This window comes from Aquarana catesbeiana, linkage group LG07 (genome assembly GCF_042186555.1).
Source record: "Aquarana catesbeiana isolate 2022-GZ linkage group LG07, ASM4218655v1, whole genome shotgun sequence".
Lineage (NCBI taxonomy): Eukaryota > Metazoa > Chordata > Amphibia > Anura > Ranidae > Aquarana > Aquarana catesbeiana.
Window position 1 is genome coordinate 319,690,961 of NC_133330.1, and position 23,361 is coordinate 319,714,321.

At 44.2% G+C, this 23,361-nt stretch overlaps 1 protein-coding gene across 5 annotated transcripts in view; it reads left to right on the forward strand.

Annotated features, from left to right (window-relative positions):
• The window catches only part of NEGR1 (neuronal growth regulator 1), an 839,131-nt gene that overhangs the window by 616,754 nt on the left and 199,016 nt on the right, over positions 1 to 23,361 (forward strand). For all 5 annotated transcript variants that reach the window (XM_073593743.1, XM_073593747.1, XM_073593744.1 and 2 more), the window contains exon 5: positions 7,133 to 7,253. In XM_073593743.1, coding sequence (XP_073449844.1) covers positions 7,133 to 7,253 — 121 coding nt within the window. The remainder of the gene's footprint in view (positions 1 to 7,132; positions 7,254 to 23,361) is intronic.

The following is a 23,361-nucleotide window of genomic DNA, read 5'->3' on the forward strand; positions in this document are numbered from 1 at the left end:
CTCACTCTTTGTAGCTATAACAGCTTCAACTCTTCTGGGAAGGCTGTCCACAAGGTTTAGGAGTGTGTCTATGGGAATGTTTGACCATTCTTCCAGAAGCGCATTTGTGAGGTCAGGCACTGATGTTGGATGAGAAGGCCCGGCCGTTGGCTCCGCTCTAATTCATCCCAAAGGTGTTCTATCGGGTTGAGGTCAGGACTCTGTGCAGGCCAGTCAAGTTCCTCCACCCCAAACTCGCTCATCCATGTCTTTATGAACCTGGCTTTGTGCACTGGTCTGAATCATTTGGTGGAGGGGGGATTATGGTGTGGGGTGGTTTTCAGGGGTTGAGCTTGGCCCCTTAGTTCCAGTGAAGGGAACTCTTAAGAGGTCAGCATACCAAGACATTTTGGACAATTTCATGCTCCCAACTTTGTGGGAACAGTTTGGAGATGGCCCCTTCCTGTTCTAACATGACTGCGCACCAGTGCACAGTTGTAATGGTTGTAGAAATGAGAAATTATATTAATTTAATACATTTTAGAAAATTATAGGTGGCAACTGTTTGATGTGCAAAGGTTTCTTTTTTATGCTAAAGCTGAACTTTAGACTTGTAAGTGTTACTAAATTGCAGTCGACAAAAAGGTCTCCTGCCGTGGCACACAGGGCTATGCTATGTGGCAGAGCTGTGCAAATCTCAGAACTGGATAAAAAAAAAAAACCTGCTTCCTCCATAATCCCTGGCAGAACCTCTAACTCTTCAGCTCTATCCAAAACAGAAGGCTGGATTTATTATGGCTGGAGTTTACATTTCTTACTTTTTTACATTTTTTCCGTGGCTTGTTTATCAGATCTGGGAACACGGGCACAAATATCATAAAATATGACTTTTAATAATACGTATTTAAAAAAAAACAACATAAAGCCAAACACATAAATTACGCGGGGCCGCAGCAATAGGTTTGAAATTTTAGAAAATCAATAATGGCAATTTATGACCAACTCCAATTGTTACACTCCGATGTCTGCATTAAATCCCACATGGGACATTCCAGACAAAACACTCCACAATATACACAGGAAAGTTCTGAGATTCTGAAAGAGTCCATAAATCTTAGGCACACTTTTTGTACAATCATAATGTATAATATATAGTCCAATTGATACATTTATCATTTTATTCAAGTTCTCATACATTTATTCTTTTTTAGATCCATTTATTGCCAAGAATGTATTATTTTAACAATAGTGATTATGACTATTATTGTCAGAAGTAATATCAGTATTATTAATAATATTATTAGTACAGTAATATCTTGGATTATGAACATAATTCGTTCCAGAAGAATGCTTGTAATCCAAAGCACTCGTATATCAAAGCGAGTTTCCCCATAGGAAATAATGGAAACTCAGATAATCCGTTCCACAGCCACTGCTGGTCTTTGCAGTACTGCATGTGGCCAGAGGTGCGGGGGGGGGGGGGGAGGGGCGCCGGTGTATGCAGTACCGCATGTGGCCAGAGGTGCGGGGGGCACCGGTGTATGCAGTACCGCATGTGGCCAGAGGTGCGGGGGGCACCGTTGTATGCAGTACCGCATGTGGCCAGAGGTGCGGGGGGCATCGGTGTATGCAGTACCGCATGTGGCCAGAGGTGCGGGGGGCATCGGTGTATGCAGTACCGCATGTGGCCAGAGGTGCGGGGGGCACCGGTGTATGCAGTACCGCGTGTGGCCAGAGGTGCGGGGGCGCCGGTGTATGCAGTACTGCCTGTGGCCAGAGGCACAGGGTGGCGGTGACGCTCGGAGACACTCAGAAACACTCTGAGAGACTCGGAAATTCCAAGTGTCTCCGAGTTCTCTACAAAGTGCTGGGAGCCACTAGCGCCCCCGGACCTCTGGCCAAATACAGAAATGCACACAGCAGCGGCTTGAATCCTGCTCATCTTGCGAGACAACGCTCGCAAATCGAGTCAGGATTTTTAAAAAAATAGCTCTTATTGTGAAACACTCGTAAAACCGCGTTATTTGCAACCTGAGGTTCCACTGTATTATTTTTATTATTATTATGCCATTATTATCATTTTCTGTTTTTATTTCCTATTTTATTTATTTATTTTAGTTTCACAACAGTACAATCAGATTGTGTAATGCATGGTTCAATTTATACACATACTAGTTTTGAGAGGTTTTCTTTTTTTTTTTCTCTTTTTTATTAGGATAACATCTCACCCATACATGTATCATTTTAATAATAGCGATGATTATTATAAGTGTAATTATTACCTTTTTTTTTTCTCAGCACTCATGTTCTATGATTTTATGTAATTATTTTGACACTCCCATTTCTGTTTGGTTTTAATTATGACCCCGTGGAGGGGATATTGTATTTGTGTTAGATTGACATGATAATCTTCTTATGTGCTTTCTAGCCCTGATGAAGGGGGCACGTAGACCCCCCGAAATGCGTTGGTTATGTCTTGAACTGTACCCCTCACCTTTAATGGAATAAAGTTGTATCCGGACCTCTTAGCAGTAGTGTGGTGCTTAAAGTGTTACTAAGCCCACAACAGTAAAATCAGTCTGTATATGCAGCATAACACGCTTGTTATACTCACTATGGAACTTAAGGGGTTAATCCTCTGCATTGTGTAAAAAGGCTGTTTGATCCTGTATGCACAGATCCTCCCCCTCCTGCACTGTCTATCTGGGGAAGGCCAGCTAACACATAGGCAGGGTAGCCGACCTGCACATGCCCAGTTGTGTCTTTTATGCTGGAGAGAACATTTACTTGTTCTCAGAGATAGCCAGATCACATGATATTGACATCACACATGTGGGCGTGTATACAGGCTGTAGTGGAAATCTCCTCCTACCTGAACTCTCAGCTATGGACAGCACTCTGCTGTCTCTCCCACTACTATGCATTGCATAGAAAAGCACCAGTGATGTCATTACTAAAATAAACTACATTATAAAAACAGGTTTTATGTTAAAAAAAAAAGTCATTAGTATGCTGATAAGGAGGGAGGGAGAAACCAGGGGTGGTAGTAAAATATGAGCAGAATAAACTTCAAATATATCGTAAGCCAAAACGGTTTTTGTTTTTTTCGATTGAGTAGAGAAGTGTTAGAACCTCTGTCAGGGTTTCACTTCTGGGAAAATGTGCTTTTTTTTTAAGCTGTCCAATCACAGCCTGGGGCGGGATGACCTGGACTCAAAGGAAGTGTGTTGAAAGGTGCTGGCCATCAGACTAAGGACATCTAGTGGCAGAAAAAAGTAAAGCAGGGGAAATCACACATTTTGCAGCAAAAGCTGTTTTTTTTTTATTATTTTAACTTTTAATTTTATTTTTGCCTGGAGTTCTGCTTTAAGCATAGTTCTTTTTTGAATAAGCTGCTTTAAACAGTAAATGATTATATATATCTATAGATATATCTATAGATATATCTATCTATAGATATATCTATATAGATAGATAGATAGATAGAGCTCTCTATCTATCTATAGCTATCTATCTATCTATCTATCTATCTATCTATCTATCTATCTATCTATCTATCTATCTATCTATCTATCTATCGCTATCTATCTATCTATCTATCTATCTATCTATCTATCTTTGGATGACGTTCTCCCATCCCAGTTCTGATTAGGGTAATATTACTTTCTAGAATATTATCAGAGCCAAACAGCGCAAGCTTTTAATAAAAAGGATAGTTCCGCTCCGTAACCAACCCTCAGAATTACCTGTACTTAATACGATTCATTGGGATGCAAAAATGCATTAAAAAGTTTGTTTAATCATATTATGCGGATAATCAACAAAGGTAAATTGGTAGGCTCCTACTATGGGCAGCCCAGTGTAGAAGTTAATACATTCAGCTCATATTCATTATGCACACGCTAGTTATAATAATTTACTGTCCATTGCAAAGCTTTATAAGCATTGTAATTAAATATAAAATGCACATTAGAATTATAATGAGTAATTAGGGTGACATAACTAATATGCACAAAAGTCCCAAAGCTCATTAAAATGTTAAAAGACAAAAAAAAAAAGAAAAAAAAACTATTCTTGCAGATTATTTTGCATACTGTCTGTAACTGAATGCCATCGCACCTAACAGCGGATTCCTGGCTGCTTTGACATTTATAAATTGCATGCAGAAGGTGTACAGAGGTATTAGACCCGGGCAGACGTGGCGGCTGAATCTTGATTGACGTTAAATGGGGTTTCCCATCAGCTTTGTGTTTGTTTCCTGGCAAAATCTTCCGAAAGAATAGGGGGATTGTTGAGGCCCAACTGAACTTTCGGTTTAAATAAGCTAAAAACATTCCAGGAGAAAATGCTGTAGAGAGGATTCTCTCTTTTCTATGTGGAAGCAGTGGTCTCTCTGCGGAGGTCCAACACTCCCCTGCTGAGCCCGAGCTAGGGATCCGAGCTAGGGGTCTGCAAACATCGGGCAGAATAAGCCTATAAGATGTGTATATTTTGACTCCACGTGTTTCGAGAAAAAAACAATCCCTTCTGGGTGATTAATGTAAAATTTCCGTCCCCCACTTTCCTTTTCTGAGGCACAGCACCAGGGATTGGAGTGTGGGCAGACACAGAGGGGTAGGGGTGTTTGGGGGGGGGGGGGTGGAAGCTGCTGGGAAGCCATAGTCCAGTCTAAATAATGTGTCCGGGTTTCAGGCAGTCTGAAACCCGGATGCATGATTCCAAACCAGAACTGTCCGGGTGAATCCTGGACAAGTGGCAACCCTATCACCGGCCCCTTTGCTACCGGAGGACCCATAGGTGTGCGCAGTGTTTTGCATTTGGGTGTGCACCCCAAGGCTCAAACCCTCTCACTTTAGAGACAAAGAAAGGGACTGAGGACAGAGATCCCTCAGTCCCTTGCTCTGCAGAGCCTCAGTTGCACTGGACAGTGAATGGATGGGAAGTGCTCTGTGCTAAGCTGCTTCCTGTTCATTCACAAACTGAAGCACAGGAAACACAGTTTACTATATGCTTCAGTGATGAATGAACACAGTGAGTGATCTGTACCAATCAATCATTGTGTTTTATTTAGAAAAGGAAGGGTCGGTAAATTACATATTTACTGGCCCATTCCCTGCTCTCCATCCTGAAATGATCTGCCGCAGCATTCCGTGGGAAAGGAGGGAAGCCAGCAGCACTGCAGGGGGGGCATGGGGGGGTGGGAGCTCGGGCAGCAAGGGCATTCTGCACCACACAGGCTGATTAGCGTGTGCCCAGGCACACCCGGTACACCCTATGCACACGCCTATGGGAGCACCCCTTACCACACCAGGTACCATCCTTTGTGATTGGCAGCAATGTACCTTGCACTAGTCCTTGGTTACTCAGAGCAACTGCATTACTCTTCATGTAGACCTTGTAGCAGTGGCTTTGCTTCATACCCCATCTGTGCTTTACTGACCCTAGTTCTTTTGATATGCCAGGAACCATCATGCACCCCTTTGGAATGACTTCAGACAGAGGCTTATCGTTTACTGAAACTTTCAGCAACACAGTTCAACTTGAACAATAACTTTCAAAGATTTCCCTGACTATCTCTACTTGGCTGCCCAGACATACCTCCAGAATGTAGTAGTCCATTGTTGGAGTTCCCCAGAAGCTGGTAGATCTCCAATGGACTGCAAGGTGCAGCAGTCTTCCTCTGTAGCAGTCATGTCCTTTTGTAGAGTGGAAACAGATAGGCAGTCAAGAGCTCCGGACCTCAGGCTTTCCCCCTGTCAGAAACCATGAATCAGACTGAGATAGAAGTACAGTTAAATCACACTTGTTAAATAATAATAAAAAAATGTAAACAGAGTAAACGTAGTCAAAACATAGCCAGAGTTCAGGAACCGGAACAGATAGTCAGACAAGCCAAAACGTCAGAGAGCCAGAGATGAGCGTAGTAGAGCAGCAAGCAGGATCTGGAGCCAGAAGGAAGGTCAGCCAAGCAAGTCTTTAACAGGAACACAGGAGAGCATCTCTAGAGATGTGACCAAGACAAAGGCAGAGATCATCTGGGCTGGACGGCTTAAGTAGGAAGCACTGACGAGCAGGATATCATCAACAGGTGAGTCACTGTGGAGAGATAGGAGCTGGCAATTAGCCAAGAGCTGAACGGCCAGCCTTGAGAAGGAAGGGCTGAGCCCAGCCCTGACACCCCCTTTTTTGTAATACCGGGCTGATAGGCTGGGCACAAAAAGCCCGGAAACAGCAAAGCACAGCCTTAACCCCTTCCCAGCCTGGGTCAGCCACTGTCTGACTAGAAAACCATAGGCAACCTGCCTACAGGTGGGTAGGTCTGTAGTTCTTTCAAAATGTAAAGACAAAATCCCACTTCATGGCATTGTACACTTTCAAATGTTTTTGTTGTTATAACTCAGCATTAGTGTTGTGATAATCTCTGTATTGTTTGTTTGCCTTACCTTGTAATGATTGGCTCACAAGTTATGGCCACAGTTTGTAGTATCAATTGATTTCCCTATGGTTATGTATTCATTCACCTAGCTTGTCCCTATTTGGTAAAGGAACAGACAACTTCTTCTTCTGGGTCATACAATGTCCAATCCATGCCATTTCCGCTGTATTGCATCACAAATGTGGGCGTGCCAATTAGATGAAACTGCATGGTGCTCCCTCTGTTAATTGCTCTGCCTGTCTGTGTCTTTGTTAGATCTAATTACTGTGTAGATCTGACCTGCAGAACACTAGACTGAGAAAGCCAGGGAATGTGGGATATGTAGTTTCTTCACAGGAAGTGTTATTTCTCACACTACAGACAGAGAACATGCATAAAGCGACTCCATGCTGCATGCCTCGTGTTTGAACACAAACAGAAACTTATGATATGGAAATGTGAAGATTTACTCTACTATAGGCTGCATGTGCAGGGCAGCAAATGACATCATGAAATGACATGATCAATGCACATCTTATGCAGGTGAAAAACACAAGGTGCAAAGGTTTATAATGCCTTTAACAACAACTATTTTTTGAACTAGTGAACTAGAGATGCAGTGTAAAAAACATGAAAGTGAGAAATTTAAACTATAGCACATCTTTTTTTCACCAGGGTAATGTTATTAGCATTGTATGTATCCAGATTTATAAGTATTGCCTCTTTTTGTTTTTCCAGTTGCACCCACAATCCTGGAAATAACGCCGTCGGGGGTCTCCTTGGGAAAAACTGGAATTATCAGATGTGAAACAGCAGCTGTCCCATTTCCAACATTCGAGTGGTACAGGGGCGATAGAAGGTATGAATATTTATGTTATGTTTTTTCTTCTTCTTTTTTTTTTTTTTCAATACATTAAGTTAGATAGTTTAGTTAAGTTAGTATAATTTGTTTTCTTTTCTCTTTTTTTGTGTTTTTTTTTTTCGTTTACTTTTTCTTTATTTTCTTTTATTTTCATTTTTCTTTTTCTTTTCTAATTACACCTGCATCTAGCCAAACTGTTTCACTTTTAGTTTTTTGTTGGTTAGTATATTATACATGCATTCTTTTTCTTTTCTGTTTTACTTGCTTCTTTTTTCTTTCTTTTTTTTCTCTCTCTTTTCTCATTAAACCTAGATCTAGCCAAACTGTTCCTTTTTTTAGTTTTGCATATACATTGCCTTGAAAAAGTATTCATACACCTTGAAATTTTCCACATTTTGTTATGTTACAACCAAAAACGTAAATGTATTTTATAGGGACTTTATGTGATAGACCAACACAATGTGGTTTCCCCGCATCCAATTTGTATGACAGGAGATTGTGACCGGCTCTCTATGAAGCCGGTTCACATATTTCCGGGGCGGCTTCAGAGCGGATTGCACAGGAGTCCTTTGCGTCTTTGGCGCCAGGTCCGAATTCAGGCAAAAATTTGGGCCTGATTTGTCCCTAAAAACGGAGAGCCACATCCGGCATAAGTGTGAACCCAGCCTCACACATGAAGCAGCATTCAATCACAATGAAACAAAGGGATCTTTAGCAAAAATTACCACAATTATTGTATCTTTAAGACTAGAGATAGGAAGGCCTGGGGAAAAAACAGAAAATAGCGAAAAAAAAAAATGTTTCCATTTTTTTCAAAACCGTTTTTTGTTTTTTCCGGATTTTTTTTTTTTAAAAAGTGTGAAATATGTTCTTTTTCAATGATAAATTATATACTGTATCTATGACATGGTATTTAACTATATAACATGAACTCCCTATTGGAAAGATTTCTGAGACTTTATGTAAAGTCATACTATACTAAACTATTGCAAGTTATCTCAGCTGAAAACAAGCAAATCATGGAATACAGTTCAAGTAACACTGTACTTCTCAATATACAGTTGTTCTCAAATAAGAGAAATATTCACTCCTGCCACTAGGGGGCACTGCAGGGGAAAGGCTCCTTTCTACAGTTGGGTGATTCTTGGGATACAGAAAATGATAGTTTCTGTCCTCTCAGGCCTTAATTGACAGGTAAAAAAAATAATAAATAAATAATTTCAGAACTTTTTCCACCTTTAATGTGACCTATAAACTGTACAACTCAATTCTAAAACAAACTGATATATTTTAGGGGGGGTGTAAAAATAAAAAACTAAAATAATATGGTTGCATAAGTGTGCACACCCTCTTATAACTGGGGATGGTAGCTGTGTTCAGAATTAAGCAATCACATTCGATCTCATGTTAAATAGGAGTCAGTACACACCTGCCATTATTTAAAGTGCCTCTGAATAACCCCAAATAAAGTTAAGTTGTTCTAGTAGGTCTTTCCTGACATTTTCTTAGTTGCATCCTACAGCAAAAGCCATGGTCCGCAGGGAGATTCCAAATCATCAGAGGGATCTCATTGTTAAAAGTTATCAGTCAGGAGAATGATACAAAATAATTTCCAAGGCATTAGATATATCATGGAACACAGTGAAGACCATCATCATCAAGTGGAGAAAATATGGCACAACAGTGACATTACCAAGAACTGGACGTCCCTCCAAAATTGATAACAAGACGAGAAGAAAACTGGTCAGGGAGGCTGCCAAGAGGCCTACAGCCACTTTAAAAGATCTGCAGGAATATCTGGCAAGTACTGGCAGTGTGGTACATTTGAGAACAATCTCCCGTATTCTTCATATGTCTGGGCTATCTGGTAGAGTGGCAAGACGGAAGCATTTTCTTACGAAGATAAACATCCAAGCCCGGATAAATTTTGCAAGTCTCCCAAAAGCATGTGGGAAAATGTGTTATGGTCTGATGAAACCAAGGTTGAATTTTGACCATGATTCCAAAAGATATGTTTGGCACAAAAACAACACTGCACATCACCAGAAGAACACCATATCCACTGTGAAGCATGGTGGTGGCAGCATCATGCTTTGGGGTTTTTTTTCTTCAGCTGGAACAGGGGCCTTAGTCAAGGTAGAGGGAATTATGAACAGTTCCAAATACCAGTCAATATTGGCACAAAACCTTCAGGCTTCTGCTAGAAAGCTGAACATGAAGAGGAACTTCATCTTTCAGCATGACAACGACCAAAGCATACATCCAAATCAACAAAGGAATGGCTTCACCAGAAGAAGATTAAAGTTTTGTAATGGCCCAGCCAGAGCCCAGACCTGAATCCCATTGAAAATCAGTGGGGTGATCTGAAGAGGGCTGTGCACAGGAGATGCCCTCGCATTCTGACAGATTTGGAGTGTTTTTGCAAAGAAGAGTGGGCAAATATTGCCAATTCAAGATGTGCCATGCTGATAGACTCAGACCCAAAAAGACTGAGTGCTGTAGTATAGGGTGTATACAAGGTACCGGCGCAAATAAAAAATAAAATTATGCTATACTTACGAGTCTGGGGCAGTCAGAAAAAAAAACACTTTGCTTGTGAGTAGGCTATGGTGAAGAAATATGTGTGTGTGAACTGCGCCAACTATTATAAAAATAAATATATTTACCACCACTTATGTTTATGATCATATGCCTAAATACTATTAGTGATACAGTATTCTCACCTGTGTATTACTGTATTTAATGCAACTAATGCTCAACAATTTAGCGTACCCACAGTCACTGTGGTCTGTGCCTTGCAAAACAAAAATAGTGTGGATATGCGTGCTTGTACACCAATCCGACCAATAAAGAAAGAAAATCAAAAAAATATATAATATAAATGAAAAGGAGTGTGCTGGTGGGCCTAAAATTCAAACCATACATCAAATGACAAAATGAAAACAAACGTTTTCCAATATAAATAGTTACTACTATAAAGATGAGAAAATGTGAAAATTATTAATAGATTTGTTCAATGAAAAAAAGTCCTGGGTGAAACAGTTCCCATAGAATATAAATTCCAAGTGAATAGCCTCAGTAAGTGCTCAACCAACTCCTGCAGCTTTATTCCTTAATTGTGCAGCTAAATTTCACCATTATGTGATTCCACCACCACCTTGTAGATTGGCCACTCACCAGAAACAGGTGATTCATCGCCTTTGGTTCATTAGTTGGATAACCACTCCACACAATGGATCAGTCTGCACCCTCTTCAGAAAATGTATATGAGATTTAAAGGGGTTGTAAAGGTAAAATTATTTTTTTTTAAAAATAACAAACATGTTATACTTACCTTCACTGTGCAGCTCGTTCTGCACAGAGTGGCCCCGAACCTGGTCTTCTGGGGTCCCTCGGCGGCTGTTTCAGCTCCTCCCCGCAAGCATTCACCACCTTAATGCGAGCTCCCTCGCATGGTGGTGAGTGCTTGCGGGCGCGCTCCCGTGATACAGCCGGCGGCTATAGCCGCTCGCTGTATCACTCGGCCCCGCCCCCCGGCGCGCCGCGTCATCGGATGTGATTGACAGCAGCGCGAGCCAATGGCTGCGCTGCTTTCAATCCATCCACTGCAGCCAATCAGCGACCAGGCTGAGCTGCAGTGGAGATGACGAGAACGAGCAGCGAAGATTCGAGGAGTCAGGTAAGTAAAACGGGGGGGCTGGGGGCGGCGGTATTGTCAAAAGTTTTTTCACCTTAATGCATAGAATGCATTAAGGTGAAAAAATTTTTACCTTTACAACCCCTTTAAGTATCTCCTGTATAGCCAGTCCTCATGGAAAATAAATGGCCAACATGGTATAGTATGTTTAAACTCATTTATTCTTTAAAACTTTAAAAAAAAGACTATTGCACTCACATGTAATTGTGCCAGTAAGCCGGAACCAAGCTGTTCCAACAGTGTGTGCGTGGTCCGGGATACCGGTGTGCGTTCCCCTGTATGTTTCCTCCTCGGTATGCGTACCAAGCCTCGCTTTCGTTAGGATGGAAATTACGTCAAAATGTCCCAGCAGCCTTTAAAAAAAAAAAAAAAAAATTCTAGGTTTTTTTTTTTTTTTTCATATTTCGCTTTTAAAAAATTGTTTGAAGTACAAAACAGACCCTTTTGTGCATAACCTGGCTCAAGGCACCATAAAAAAAAAAAAAAAAAGAACAATGAAGAGCAAACAAACAAGACAAGTTACTTGAGCACTAACCTCTACACTTGCTCAGGTCCACTAAAGCAGCAATGGCGTCACTAGGGGGGACCAGAGGGGGCCCTGACCCCCCAACATTATGCTGTGCCCCACCATGTGCCCCCCCCCCAAAAAAAACTTTTTTTTTTACAAAAAGGCAATATCTTTTTTTTTGCATTCGTAGCGGACGCCACATCTTACTTGGGCTGCCGCTGGAGTAACACAGTCTCTATTGAGAGGGAGAGCGTCCCCAGTCAGCTCCTGCAGGTGATTCCTCCCCCCTCCCTCTGCTCGCTGACACTGCATAATGCGTGCGCTCACACAACCACGGCCGCCCGATCTGCTCCTTCTCCTGCATCCTCATTGGCAGGGAGAAGAGCGAGTTGCAGGAAGGACTCCACCAGGACTCTCAGTTACTGAAAAAACAGACTGATTTCTCCCGTCCTTAGGATAGGAGAACCAACCTGTAAATTCCAAGAGATGCCAGACCAGCGCTGTCAATAGCAGGGGCAGGACAGCAAGAGGAGGCTGGGGAACCCCACAGTGGCAGAACACCAAGGCCCGGTGGCAAGACAACCTTTGCAACCCTGATAGTTCTCCCACTGCTTTGGACCCTTATATTTTCTTGGTATGCTGGTGACATATATCTCTTGTTTTCTGCCACCCTGGGGGGCCCCAATACAGTAGGTAGGGAGCTCACCGCAGAACATGTGAAAGGGCCCGTTGTGGGATCGTAGTAAAGGGCCCCAGGAGATATATATATATAAAATTGCATTTTATAGTTGCCCCTCTACTTTTGTCCCTGTTCCCCCCGTGTGCCCCCCCTAAATATGAAAGCTGGAGATGCCACTGTAAAGCAGTGGTCATCAACCCTGTCCTCAGGGCCCACTAACAGGCCAGATTTGCAAGATAACTGAAATACATCACAGGTGATATCATTTGCTGCTCAGTGATTGCAGTATTCTAGTCTGCATCTCCCCAAGGTAATACAAAAAACCTGGCCTGTTAGTGGGCCCTGAGGACAGGTTTGATGACCACTACACTAAAGAGAAGCGAGGAACAAAAAGACATCAGGCAGAATTCCTCAGTTCCTCATATGGCAGAGGAAATAGATACAATCCCCAGTATCAGCAATATTCAGGAACAGCACTGGACATAGGAGGCTCTCTTACACCCACCCTCATCCCTCCCCCCTCCAAAGACCATAGGAGACACTAATGAGGATACGGTTTAAGCAGGGGGAGGCCCAACATAGGACACATTGGTAGAGGTCGAGTTGATCTGGAAATCCCATACTTTATTAAATCTTTGTGGATAATCACATGATTGCTATGTAGCTATGCAAAGAGGAATTACCAAAATTCTAAAATGGGGGCCGCAGTCAATTTGCATTTTAAAACAATCGTTTTCCTAGCATAAAACAAGAGAAGACCCAAGAGAGTCCTTATTGCTGTAGCAAAGGCCAATGAGTCTACAAGCCCTAGTAAAGATATTTCGATCCGTATTGGGATCGGGATAGTAGTCAGATTAGAGATAAATTGAATAATCTCAGACTAAAAACTTTGCACCTGCGGGCATGTCTGAAACGTGTGCTAATAATCAGCCAAGTCGCTCATGCACCTCCAGCAATTAGGGGAAATAATGGGGAAGATTCTAGGCAGGCTCTGAGGTGTTACTAAACCCATAACAGAAAAATCTGCATATGCAGTAAAGCATGCTTGTTATACTCACTATGGAACCTAAGGGGTTAATCCTCCGCATTGTGTTAAAAGTAGGGGTGCGCATCTTCACTGGCGTCACGATTCGATTGCGATTATCCGGTCCACGATTCGATTCCGCGATGCATCACTGCGCACGGTTTTCATCCAAAAAATTCAAGCAGTCAGAAGAACTCCATTTTCTAAATTTTATCTGTTCTTAAAAAAAAGGACAACACTCCCTGCATGTAGCAAAGTGTAAACACAGCAGACAACTTAAAGAGGAGCTCCAGTCTGCCCCCAAATGACTACAGAAGATGGTAAGAGACTGCAGACATGATACAGGAGATGGTCAGAGACTGCAGACATGATACAAGAGATGGTCAGAGACTGCAGACATAGTACAGGAGATGGTCAGAGACTGCAGACCTGCTGGACGTGGTAAGGGAGGTGCCAGACTGTCCTATCCAAGCTGACCAATACCCCGCCCCCCTCACCACTAACCTGTCACCATATAATACTGTTTCATTACCATAGCGCTGCCCTGCTCAGTGTCATCACGGACCAATTCCCATCCTTCGCGACCAGCATCCACACAGTCCTCTGCACCCCCCCCCCCACCTCTACACAGTAAGCATGCAGATCGGGCAATAAAAAACAAAAAATGGTGTTCAGTGCTTTGTGGTGATGTACAAAAGAGTGTTATTAAGTAGTGAATAAATATAGTCCTGAAATATATAAATCTGTGATCTGATTGAAAGAAATCTTTTGTGTATTGAAAGTAATTCCAGTGCTGAGTGTTCTCTGCTGTGTTCAAATCATTCCTGATTTCTGGTGAATGATTTGAACACAGCAGAGAACACTCAGCACTGGAATTACTTTCAATACACAAAAGATTTCTTTCAATCAGATCACAGATTTATATATTTCAGGACTATATTTATTCACTACTTAATAACACTCTTTTGTACATCACCACAAAGCACTGCACACCATTTTTTGTTTTTTATTGCCCTATCTGCATCCTTACTGTGTAGAGGTGGGGTGGGGGGGGTTTCAGAGGACTGTGTGGATGCTGGTCAAGAAGGATGGGAATTGGTCCGTGATGACACTGGGCAGGGGAGCACTATGGTAATGAAACAGTATGGTGAGGTTAGTGGTGAGGGGGGCGGGGTATTGGTCAGCTTGGCTTGGATAGCACAATCTGGCACATCCACCCCCCTCGATGTCCTCCCCGCGGCCCCCTCACCTGGCTGATCCCTCACACTCAGCTGGATATGCCGTGGCTCCACTCTCCCCCTTGGAGCTCCAAAAGCTGGCCGCCTCCGCAACTCGCAGCAGTTCCAAACACCGGCGCTCCATGTCCCCGCCAAAGTGTACACAGCGTCGAGGAGCGACGCAGGGCAGCAGGGGATGACGTCAGTGAGAGGCAGGGAGTGGGAAAAGCCGGCGGGGCATACTCCCGCGGCTCTTCGGCGGCTTTCGGCTCAGTTCGAACGCGAAGGCAGGGCATAACGCGGCGTGAGGATGACGTCATCCAAAAATTGAATATGCCAGACGTAGCATTGATGCCGCATCGTGTATGGTCGAATCGCGATGCTACGATTATTTTCAACAGCCCTAGTTAAAAGGCTGTTTGATCCTGTCTTCTCTGATCCTCCCCCACTGTCCCCAATCCATCTCCTGATAGAACAGAGCCTTGAAGTCGCTCTGCACATGCTCAGTTTGGTGTGTATTGCTAGAGAGGTTTTTGTTTTTTTTCTTGGGAGGGTGCATATGATCAGCACAGGTCCAATCAGCACTGTCCAGACAGAGGGTCAGAGGTCCTGCAGCGTCATAGGACAGTCAAAGTAGAATGAAAACTCCACCTACAAGCTTTAACCAGACACTGAAAGAAGTCACAAGATTGCTAATGAGAAAAGGTATTTAGCAGTTTATATCTACTAAAATAATTGCATGTCCATGTTCTGTGTACTGTGGGAGATCAGATATACTGAATGCAGGTTCCTGGATTTAGTAACACTAAGTATATTCTATGCAAATATTTAAACAGTATCCAGTATCATCCTGTTCCTAGCTGAGACCAGTTGAGGTAAGGGGTATTCCACATGTCCTCCCAGGCCTCTCCTTGCAGATCCAGAACCTAAATCTGCCATTCAGAACCCTTTCACACTGAGGCGGTTTTCAGGGGTTTTAGCACTGGAAATGGCCTCTGCTAAGCGCCTGAAAACCGCATCCAATTCATTCCAGTGTAACTTTTCACACCAGGGCGTTGCGCTTGCGGGACGTTCCCGAAAAGTCCTGCAAGCAGCATCTTTGGGGCAGTTTGGGAGCGCTGTATTTACCACTCCCAAAACGCCCTGCCCATTGGAATTAATGGGCAGCACTTCGGAAGAGCCTGAAAACGCTTTGGAAGTGCTGCAACACTGGAGTTTCTAACCCCTTCTTTGGGGTTAAAAGCGCCCCGCTAGCACCCGAAAAGCGCTGCTTAAACAGCGATAAAGCGCCCCCAAAATCGAGCGGCTCTTTACCACGAACACAGCCGCGGCCCCAGTGTGAAAGGGGTCTTAGACTGGAGATTTTAGAGAAGGCTTTATAAATATTAGATAATGGTTAACTTAAAGCGGAGTTCCACCCATATAAAAGTCAGCAGCTACAAAAAGTGTAGCTGCTGACTTTTAATAATCGGACACTCACCTGTCCCATGGTCCAGCGATTTGGGCGAACGAAGCCTCGCTCCTCTCCCTCCTCCTGGTCGGGTGATCTTCTGGGACCTGTGACGTGTTCCAGAAGATTGCAGGGAGGGAGGGGGGAGAGGTGAACTTCCTTCCGCGCCGCGGAGCCCCAGGAGGAAGTGGGAGCCCCTAAAAAAAAGGATATCCGCTCCCCCCTCAAAAAAAATGACATGCCAAATGTGGCATGTTAGGGGGTCACCTACACTTAAAGTGGAAGTTCCATTTTGGGGTGGAACTCCGCTTTTATGCTGTGTACACACGATCGGACATTCCGACAACAAAATCCTGGATTTATTTCCGACGGATGTTGGCTCAAACTTGTCTTGCATACACACGGTCACACAAATCTTGTTGGAAATTGCGAACGTCAAGAATGCGGTAACGTACAACACGTACGACGAGCCGAGAAAAATGAAGTTCGATAGCCAGTGCGGCTTTTCTGCTTGATTCCGAGCATGCGTGGAACTTTGTGCGTCGGAATTGTGTACACACGATCGGAATTTACGAGAACAGAATTTGTTGTCGGAAAATTTGAGATCCAGACCTCAAATTTTGTGTGACAGAAATTCTGATGGAAAATGTCCGATGGAGCCTACACACAGTCGGAATTTCCGACAACAAGCTCCAATGGAACATTTTCTATCAGGAAATCCGACCGTGTGTACAGGGCATAAGAGGGGATCCCTCAACAGAGATTAAATCTGAGAAGAGATGAAATTCTCTTTTTAAATATTAAAAATAAAACTTCTTTAGTTCTTTTTGTATATTGTTCGTTTTTCTTTTTTCTTTTTTTTTTGCAATATGCGTTGTTTTAAAATACATTTTGAATTTATTTTTTTAATTTGTGCATTTTATTAGGTTGTTAGATGTCCTTATTTTGAGTTTAAACTTTATGGGCATTCTTTTGGGATTGTGGTAGTAAGACAATTAATAAATTAATACATCGTGTACACTGAGGCTGCTAAACATTTAGGAGCAGTTGGGTGTTTTTTCAGCAGCCCCAGAACTCTCCTCTATGTTATCTTATCTGTCCATCTACACTCAGTCATAGTAGTTTAGAGGCAGTTGAGTTTACTGGCGCTTTTTAGAAAGCAGAAAAATCGTGTTCAGGATTGTAGTTTACTGGCATTTCAAACGCCAAACGCTTGTAAACGACCTGTGTTTATGTGTGTTTGCATTTATAAACGTTTTTTAAAGTGGAACATGTAAAAAAAACAATTTTCACCACATGGAGAGAGAAAGAGAGGGATGGATGGGTGGAGAGAGGGATAGATGGATGGATGGAGAAGGATGGATGGAGAGAGGGATGGATGGATAGATGGAGAGGGATGGATAGATGGAGAGGGATGGGGAGAGAGAGGGATGGATGGATGGGGAGGGATGGATGGGGAGGGATGGAGATGGATGGAGAGAGAGAGGGATGGATGGGGAGGGATGGAGATGGATGGAGAGAGGGATGGATGGATGGATGGATGGATAAGATGAAGAGGGATGGATGGAGAGAGGGAGATGGATGGAGAGAGGGATGGATGGAGGGAGATGGGTGGATAGATAGATGGAGAGGGATGGATGCAGAGAGAGGGATGGAGAGGGATGGGTGGAGAAGGATTGATGGATGGAGAGAGATGGATGAATGGATGGATGGATGGATAGAAAGGGGTGGGTGGAGAGGGATGGATGGAGGGAGAGGGATGGGTGGAGAAGGATTGATGGATGGAGAGAGATGGATGGATGGATAGGGGTGGGGGGAGAGGGATGGATGGAGGGAGAGGGATGGATGGATGGAGTTGGATGGATGGGTAGATGAAGAGGGATGGATGGAGAGAGAGATGGATGGATAGATGGAGAGGGATAGATGGATAGGGATGGATAGAGAGGGATGGATGGATGGAGAGAGATGAACGGATGGATGAATAGAGAGAGAGGGATGGATGGATAGAGAGGGATGGATGGATAGAGAGGGATGGAGAGAGATGGATGGATAGAGAGGGATGGATGGATAGAGAGGGGTGGATGGATAGAGAGATATGGATGGATAGAGAGGGATGGATGGATAGAGAGATATGGATGGATAGAGAGGGATGGATGGATAGAGATGGGTGGATGGAGAGGGATCGATGGAGAGGGATGGATGGATGGATGGAGAGGGGATGGATGGATAGAGAGGGATGGATGGAGAGAGATGGATGGATGGAGAGGGATGGATGGATAGAGAGAGAGGGATGGATGGATGGAGAAGGATGGATAGAGAGAGAGGGGTAGATGGATAGAGAAGGATGGATGGATGGAGAGGGATGGATGGAGAGAGATGGATGGATGGAGAGGGATGGATGGATAGAGAGAGAGGGATGGATGGATTGAGAAGGATGGATAGAGAGAGAGGGATGGATGGATAGAGAGGGATGGATAGAGAAGGATGGATGGAGAGGGATGGATGGATGTAGAGGGATGGATGGATGGATAGAGAGGGATGGATGGATAGAGAGGGATGGATGGATAGAGAGATATAGATGGATGGAGAAGGATGGATGAATGGATGGAGAGGGATGGATGGATAGAGAGGGGATGGATGGATAGAGAGGGATGGATGGATAGAGAGGGATAGATGGATGGAGAAGGATGGATGGATAGGGATGGATGGAGAGAGATGGATGGATGGAGAGGGATGGATGGAGAAGGATGGATGGATGGAGAAGGATGGATGGATGGAGAGGGATGGATGGATGGAGAGGGATGGATGGATAGAGAGGGATCGATGGATGGAGAAGGATGGATGGATAGGGATGGATGGAGAGAGATGGATGGATGGATGGAGAGGGATGGATGGAGAAGGATGATGTCACGGAACGTCCCTCACTTCGCTTGAGTGCTTCCGTCATATACCACTTCCTCCCAGTCTGTATACAGACATCAGATATCCCAACCTCTCTGAGCACAAAACAAGGCGACACTTGCTTGTTGCTAACATGAACTCTCTTTATTCAGAACCAGAATACAGTCTTATATACAGGAGAAGACGAGGTTCCACCCTCCTGCTCGTATTACTCTAACAATACAAACGTAACCTAATTATCCTAATTAACATGGGATAATTAACTAATCCTTTATACAGCCTAGGTGACTGAGACATGACCTTTTGCCCAGACTGAGTTAATTATCACAGGACATTTTCTCACAATAGCAGCAGCACCAATAGGAGTCGCCCCGTCTCCTACATTGTATAGAGGACAATGTGATCAGCTCATTCAATTAACATAAACACAGGTAGTTGGAGTTGATGACACCAGCATCTCTTCACAGGATGTGTCCCAACAGTATAATTCAGTCTTATCATTTTAATATGGCATATAAAGGGTTCCCAGAGTCTGTGTGTTTTGGGGGGACATGGAGCTGAATCCAAAGTAACACCAACCCCAGGGTCCCCAGGCATACAGCTCACAGAGAGCAAATGCTAGGGCCAATAATCGGTTGGGCAAGAGGCTTGCGTTCAGTCCCCTCCAATAGCCTCTGTCCCGGGTGAGTCTGTCACATTTCTCCCCCATCAAAGGTTGACTAACAAGGTCCCAGACCTCCACCTGGTCTGGACATGTGTTCGCCAGGCAGAGTGAACTCACATAGCCTTCCCGTATGATCTCCTTTCTTGGCTGCAAGGAATAGTTGACCTCAGTAGGTGTGGGGCAGGGCTCATTTACTCTCTGTCTGGCTGCCAGGGCTTCAGCTGGATTGTTTTTAACATTCCTTGGCTCGGTCTGCTGCTGGGCAGAGGGGCCGATCACCCCAGCTTCCTGAAGCTGTAGAGAGACAGTAGGTGCTAGGCAGAGGCCAGCGGTGCTCTGCCCTGTTGCCAGCGATTCAGCTGGGAGTAGCAGCTCCACTACATCAGCTTGTCGTCGGAGAGAGGGGCCAACTGCCCCGGCTCCCTGGAACTCCACAGTTGTTGCCGGTGCTGGGCACAGGTTGGTAGCACTCTGCTCTGTTGCCAGCACTTCTGCTGGGGACTCCGCATCCTCCGCTCCAGATAACCGTTGGGGCAGGAGGCTGGCTTCCTCCACTCCCAAACTGTGTAGTTGCCATTGGAAAAGGGAGCCAGCTGCTTCCTTTTCCATTCCCTCATCTGGCTGCTGGGACGACATGTCGATGGTACTGTCTCCCAGGTGCACGGATCTTTGCTGGGGAGGAAAGTCCACTTCCTCCACCCTGGCCAACTGTTGGGGAGGGACAACACACACCTCCTCTCCCTTCTCCCCCTGTATCTGCTGCTGGTAAGTGATTGCCACCTTCTCACCCTGAGCCTCCGAAACTGCCACAGGTGTGGGGCAGAGGTCTTGGACCCTCTGTCCGGTTGCCAGCACTTCTGCTGGGGGTTTGCTAGGTGGTTCCTCCTCTACAGAAACGTCTATTAAATCCCCAGTCTCTGGAATTGGTAAAAGTGTGGGACAGAGGTCTTGGACCCTCTGTTCAGTTACCAGATCTTCAGCTGGAGAAGTTTGTTTTAACTCCATAGATGCTGCTGGCAGAAAATCACATGTCCCTGTCAGTGTTGTGGGAGAAAGGCCGACTACCTCTTCTCTCAAGAAGGCCGAAGCCACTGTTGGTGCTGGGCAGAACACAGTGAACTTTGGCCCTGATAGCAGCTCTTCTGCTGGAGGCTCATCAGGTTGTTCTTCCTCAGCAGAAAAGTCTATCAAATCCTATGTCTCTGCAACTGATGTCTGGGGATAGAGGTTCACCATCTCCTGTCCATGGAACCCAGAAGATGCTATCATTTCTGGGCAGAGGTTAGCAGAGCTCTGCCCTGTTGTCAGCACTTCAGGTTTGGGGACGGCAATCTTCGGATTTTCCACTGCCGATTCTCTGGCATGCTGCTGAACTTGTTCTAGCAGTTTCCTGTATGCCCTTTCCAGATGCTGTTCCTTCCTTAGCAAATGGTCCAGATCAGGTTTGAGCTCTGAGACCCCTGCAAGACCGAGCATAGACTCTCTATATTCTCTCAGGTCTTCAAGGTCAGGTTCCCCTTCATCGCCAAACATAAAATGATCTGTAAGGCTCTCCCACAGCAATCCAGGGCCGCCAAAGTCATATCCCTCCGGAGAGCATTCTGTTGTCTCCCCTAAATATCCCTCCTCTGCGTGCCATTGCAGAGCCCGATAACGATTGTCCAGCTCTATCTCCTGCTGGATCAGCCTGTCCAACTCAGTCACCCATTGCTCCTGGGGCCGCTCTCCCAGGAATGCCATCCGCAATGCCTGTTGGACACTGGCCCGTTGCTCTTGGGTTGGAAAGCACTTGCCCTGTTTTATACCAGCGAGCTGGAGGGCTCCGATCCAGAGCTCCACCCGAATCTTCTGCCTGAGCTCCAGGTATTCATCCTTTGACACAGTCCTGGTGTATGTTGAAAGGATGATCCGCAGCAGCCCCGGGAACTCTGATGCCAGGTCCATATCTCCGCTGGGGTGACTGAAGTCTGCTATGCTGATCTTGGATCCAGTTGGAGGTTTGGATGTCCCAGACTGCAGGAAGCTTTCCCGCTGCTTGCCACCAATGTCACAGAACGTCCCTCACTTCGCTTGAGTGCTTCCGTCATATACCACTTCCTCCCAGTCTGTATACAGACATCAGATATCCCAACCTCTCTGAGCACAAAACAAGGCAACACTTGCTTGTTGCTAACATGAACTCTCTTTATTCAGAACCAGAATACAGTCTTATATACAGGAGAAGACGAGGTTCCACCCTCCTGCTCATATTACTCTAACAATACAAACGTAACCTAATTAACCTAATTAACATGAGATAATTAACCAATCCTTTATACAGCCTAGGTGACTGAGACATGACCTTTTGCCCAGACTGAGTTAATTATCACAGGACTTTTTCTCACAATAGCAGCAGCTCCAATGGGAGTCGTCCCGTCTCCTACATTGTATAGAGGACAATGTGATCAGCTCATTCAATTAACATAAACACAGGTAGTTGGAGTTGATGACACCAGCATCTCCTCACAGGATGTGTCCCAACAGTATAATTCAGTCTTATCATTTTATTATGGCATATAAAGGGTTCCCAGAGTCTGTGTGTTTTGGGGGGACATGGAGCTGAATCCAAAGTAACACCAACCCCAGGGTCCCCAGGCATACAGCTCACAGAGAGCACCATTCCCCCAAATGCTAGGGCCCATAATCGGTGGGCAAGAGGCTTGCGTTCAGTCCCCTCCAATAGCCTCTGTCCCCGGTGAGTCTGTCACAGATGGATGGATGGATGGAGAGGGATGGATGGAGAAGGATGGATGGATGGATGGAGAGAGGATCCAGTGGTCCCCCTGGATCAAATACCTACAAGCCCCATAATTTCAATAACTGTATGGTGGGGGACCCAGGCCGAGGGAAACGGTTTCTTCTTTGGATTCTGGACCTTTATCTTTTTTCTCTTTCTCTCCTGTCTATCCTCCTCCTTTTTCTTAACCTTACTTTAAACCATTTCTCGTCTCCCCTCCCTTTCTTCTCTTTTTATGTTTAAAAGACTCTACTTGTGGATACAAGTGGAGTGCTATGGAGCCTTTCCTTTCTTGGCCCCGATGGAGGAACAAGGTAAACTAACTTTAAAGGCCTAACCTCCTTTGGCACCAAGGGCCCTGATACTGAGATATACTAAAGGTACTAAAACTTGATTTTTAAAAATTACCAAGAAGTTAAGAGTACTCCGCTTACGGGGCAAATTTATCTTCTTTCTCTTTTCTATTTTTTTAGTTCTATTTTTATTTTTATTTTTCATTGGGATAAACACTAATGATATATGGAATGTGTTAGATATGTTATTCTAGACCCTTTAAGGACAGGTCAACATTAATGTCCTTATGTTTACAGAGCGTACTAATACTCACCTGTTAACCCCCCCTATTTTATTTATTTTTTATTTTTCCCCTTTTTCTTTGTGTTCTGTACAACACGTTTGTGTCATTTGACAGAAAATATGATTGCTGACTGATTGTTCATGCCATTTTGTATAATTTGCAAAACCTTTAATAAAGAAAATTAAAAAGAAAACACAACAAATCAATCTACACGCACACTGCTCTCTCTTCTCTCACAGAATGGCTGAAATAGTTAATAATTGTTTTCCATACATTGTGGACATTTGGGAGGGTCTCCTGAGGTTATCTGTTAAAAACGCTTCTACACAGGATATTTAAAGCAGCAAAACAGACATTTTTACCTGTCTGTTACTAGCTGTAAAGTTTCCAGTGTTCAGAAAAGGTTTCCAAACCTCCTGTGTACATGAAGCCTAACAAGTTTTTGGGGTCTATTTTTTGCAGGGATATTTTTTTTTCTGCCCCAGGGATGTCAGTGTTTTATAAAGGTTGTAGAAGTTCTATCTCCAATGTGATTATATCTACCCGTCCTTGTTTAGAGAAGACACCTGAGCAAAGACCAACACATCTAATTTTCATACGTTCTCATTATTG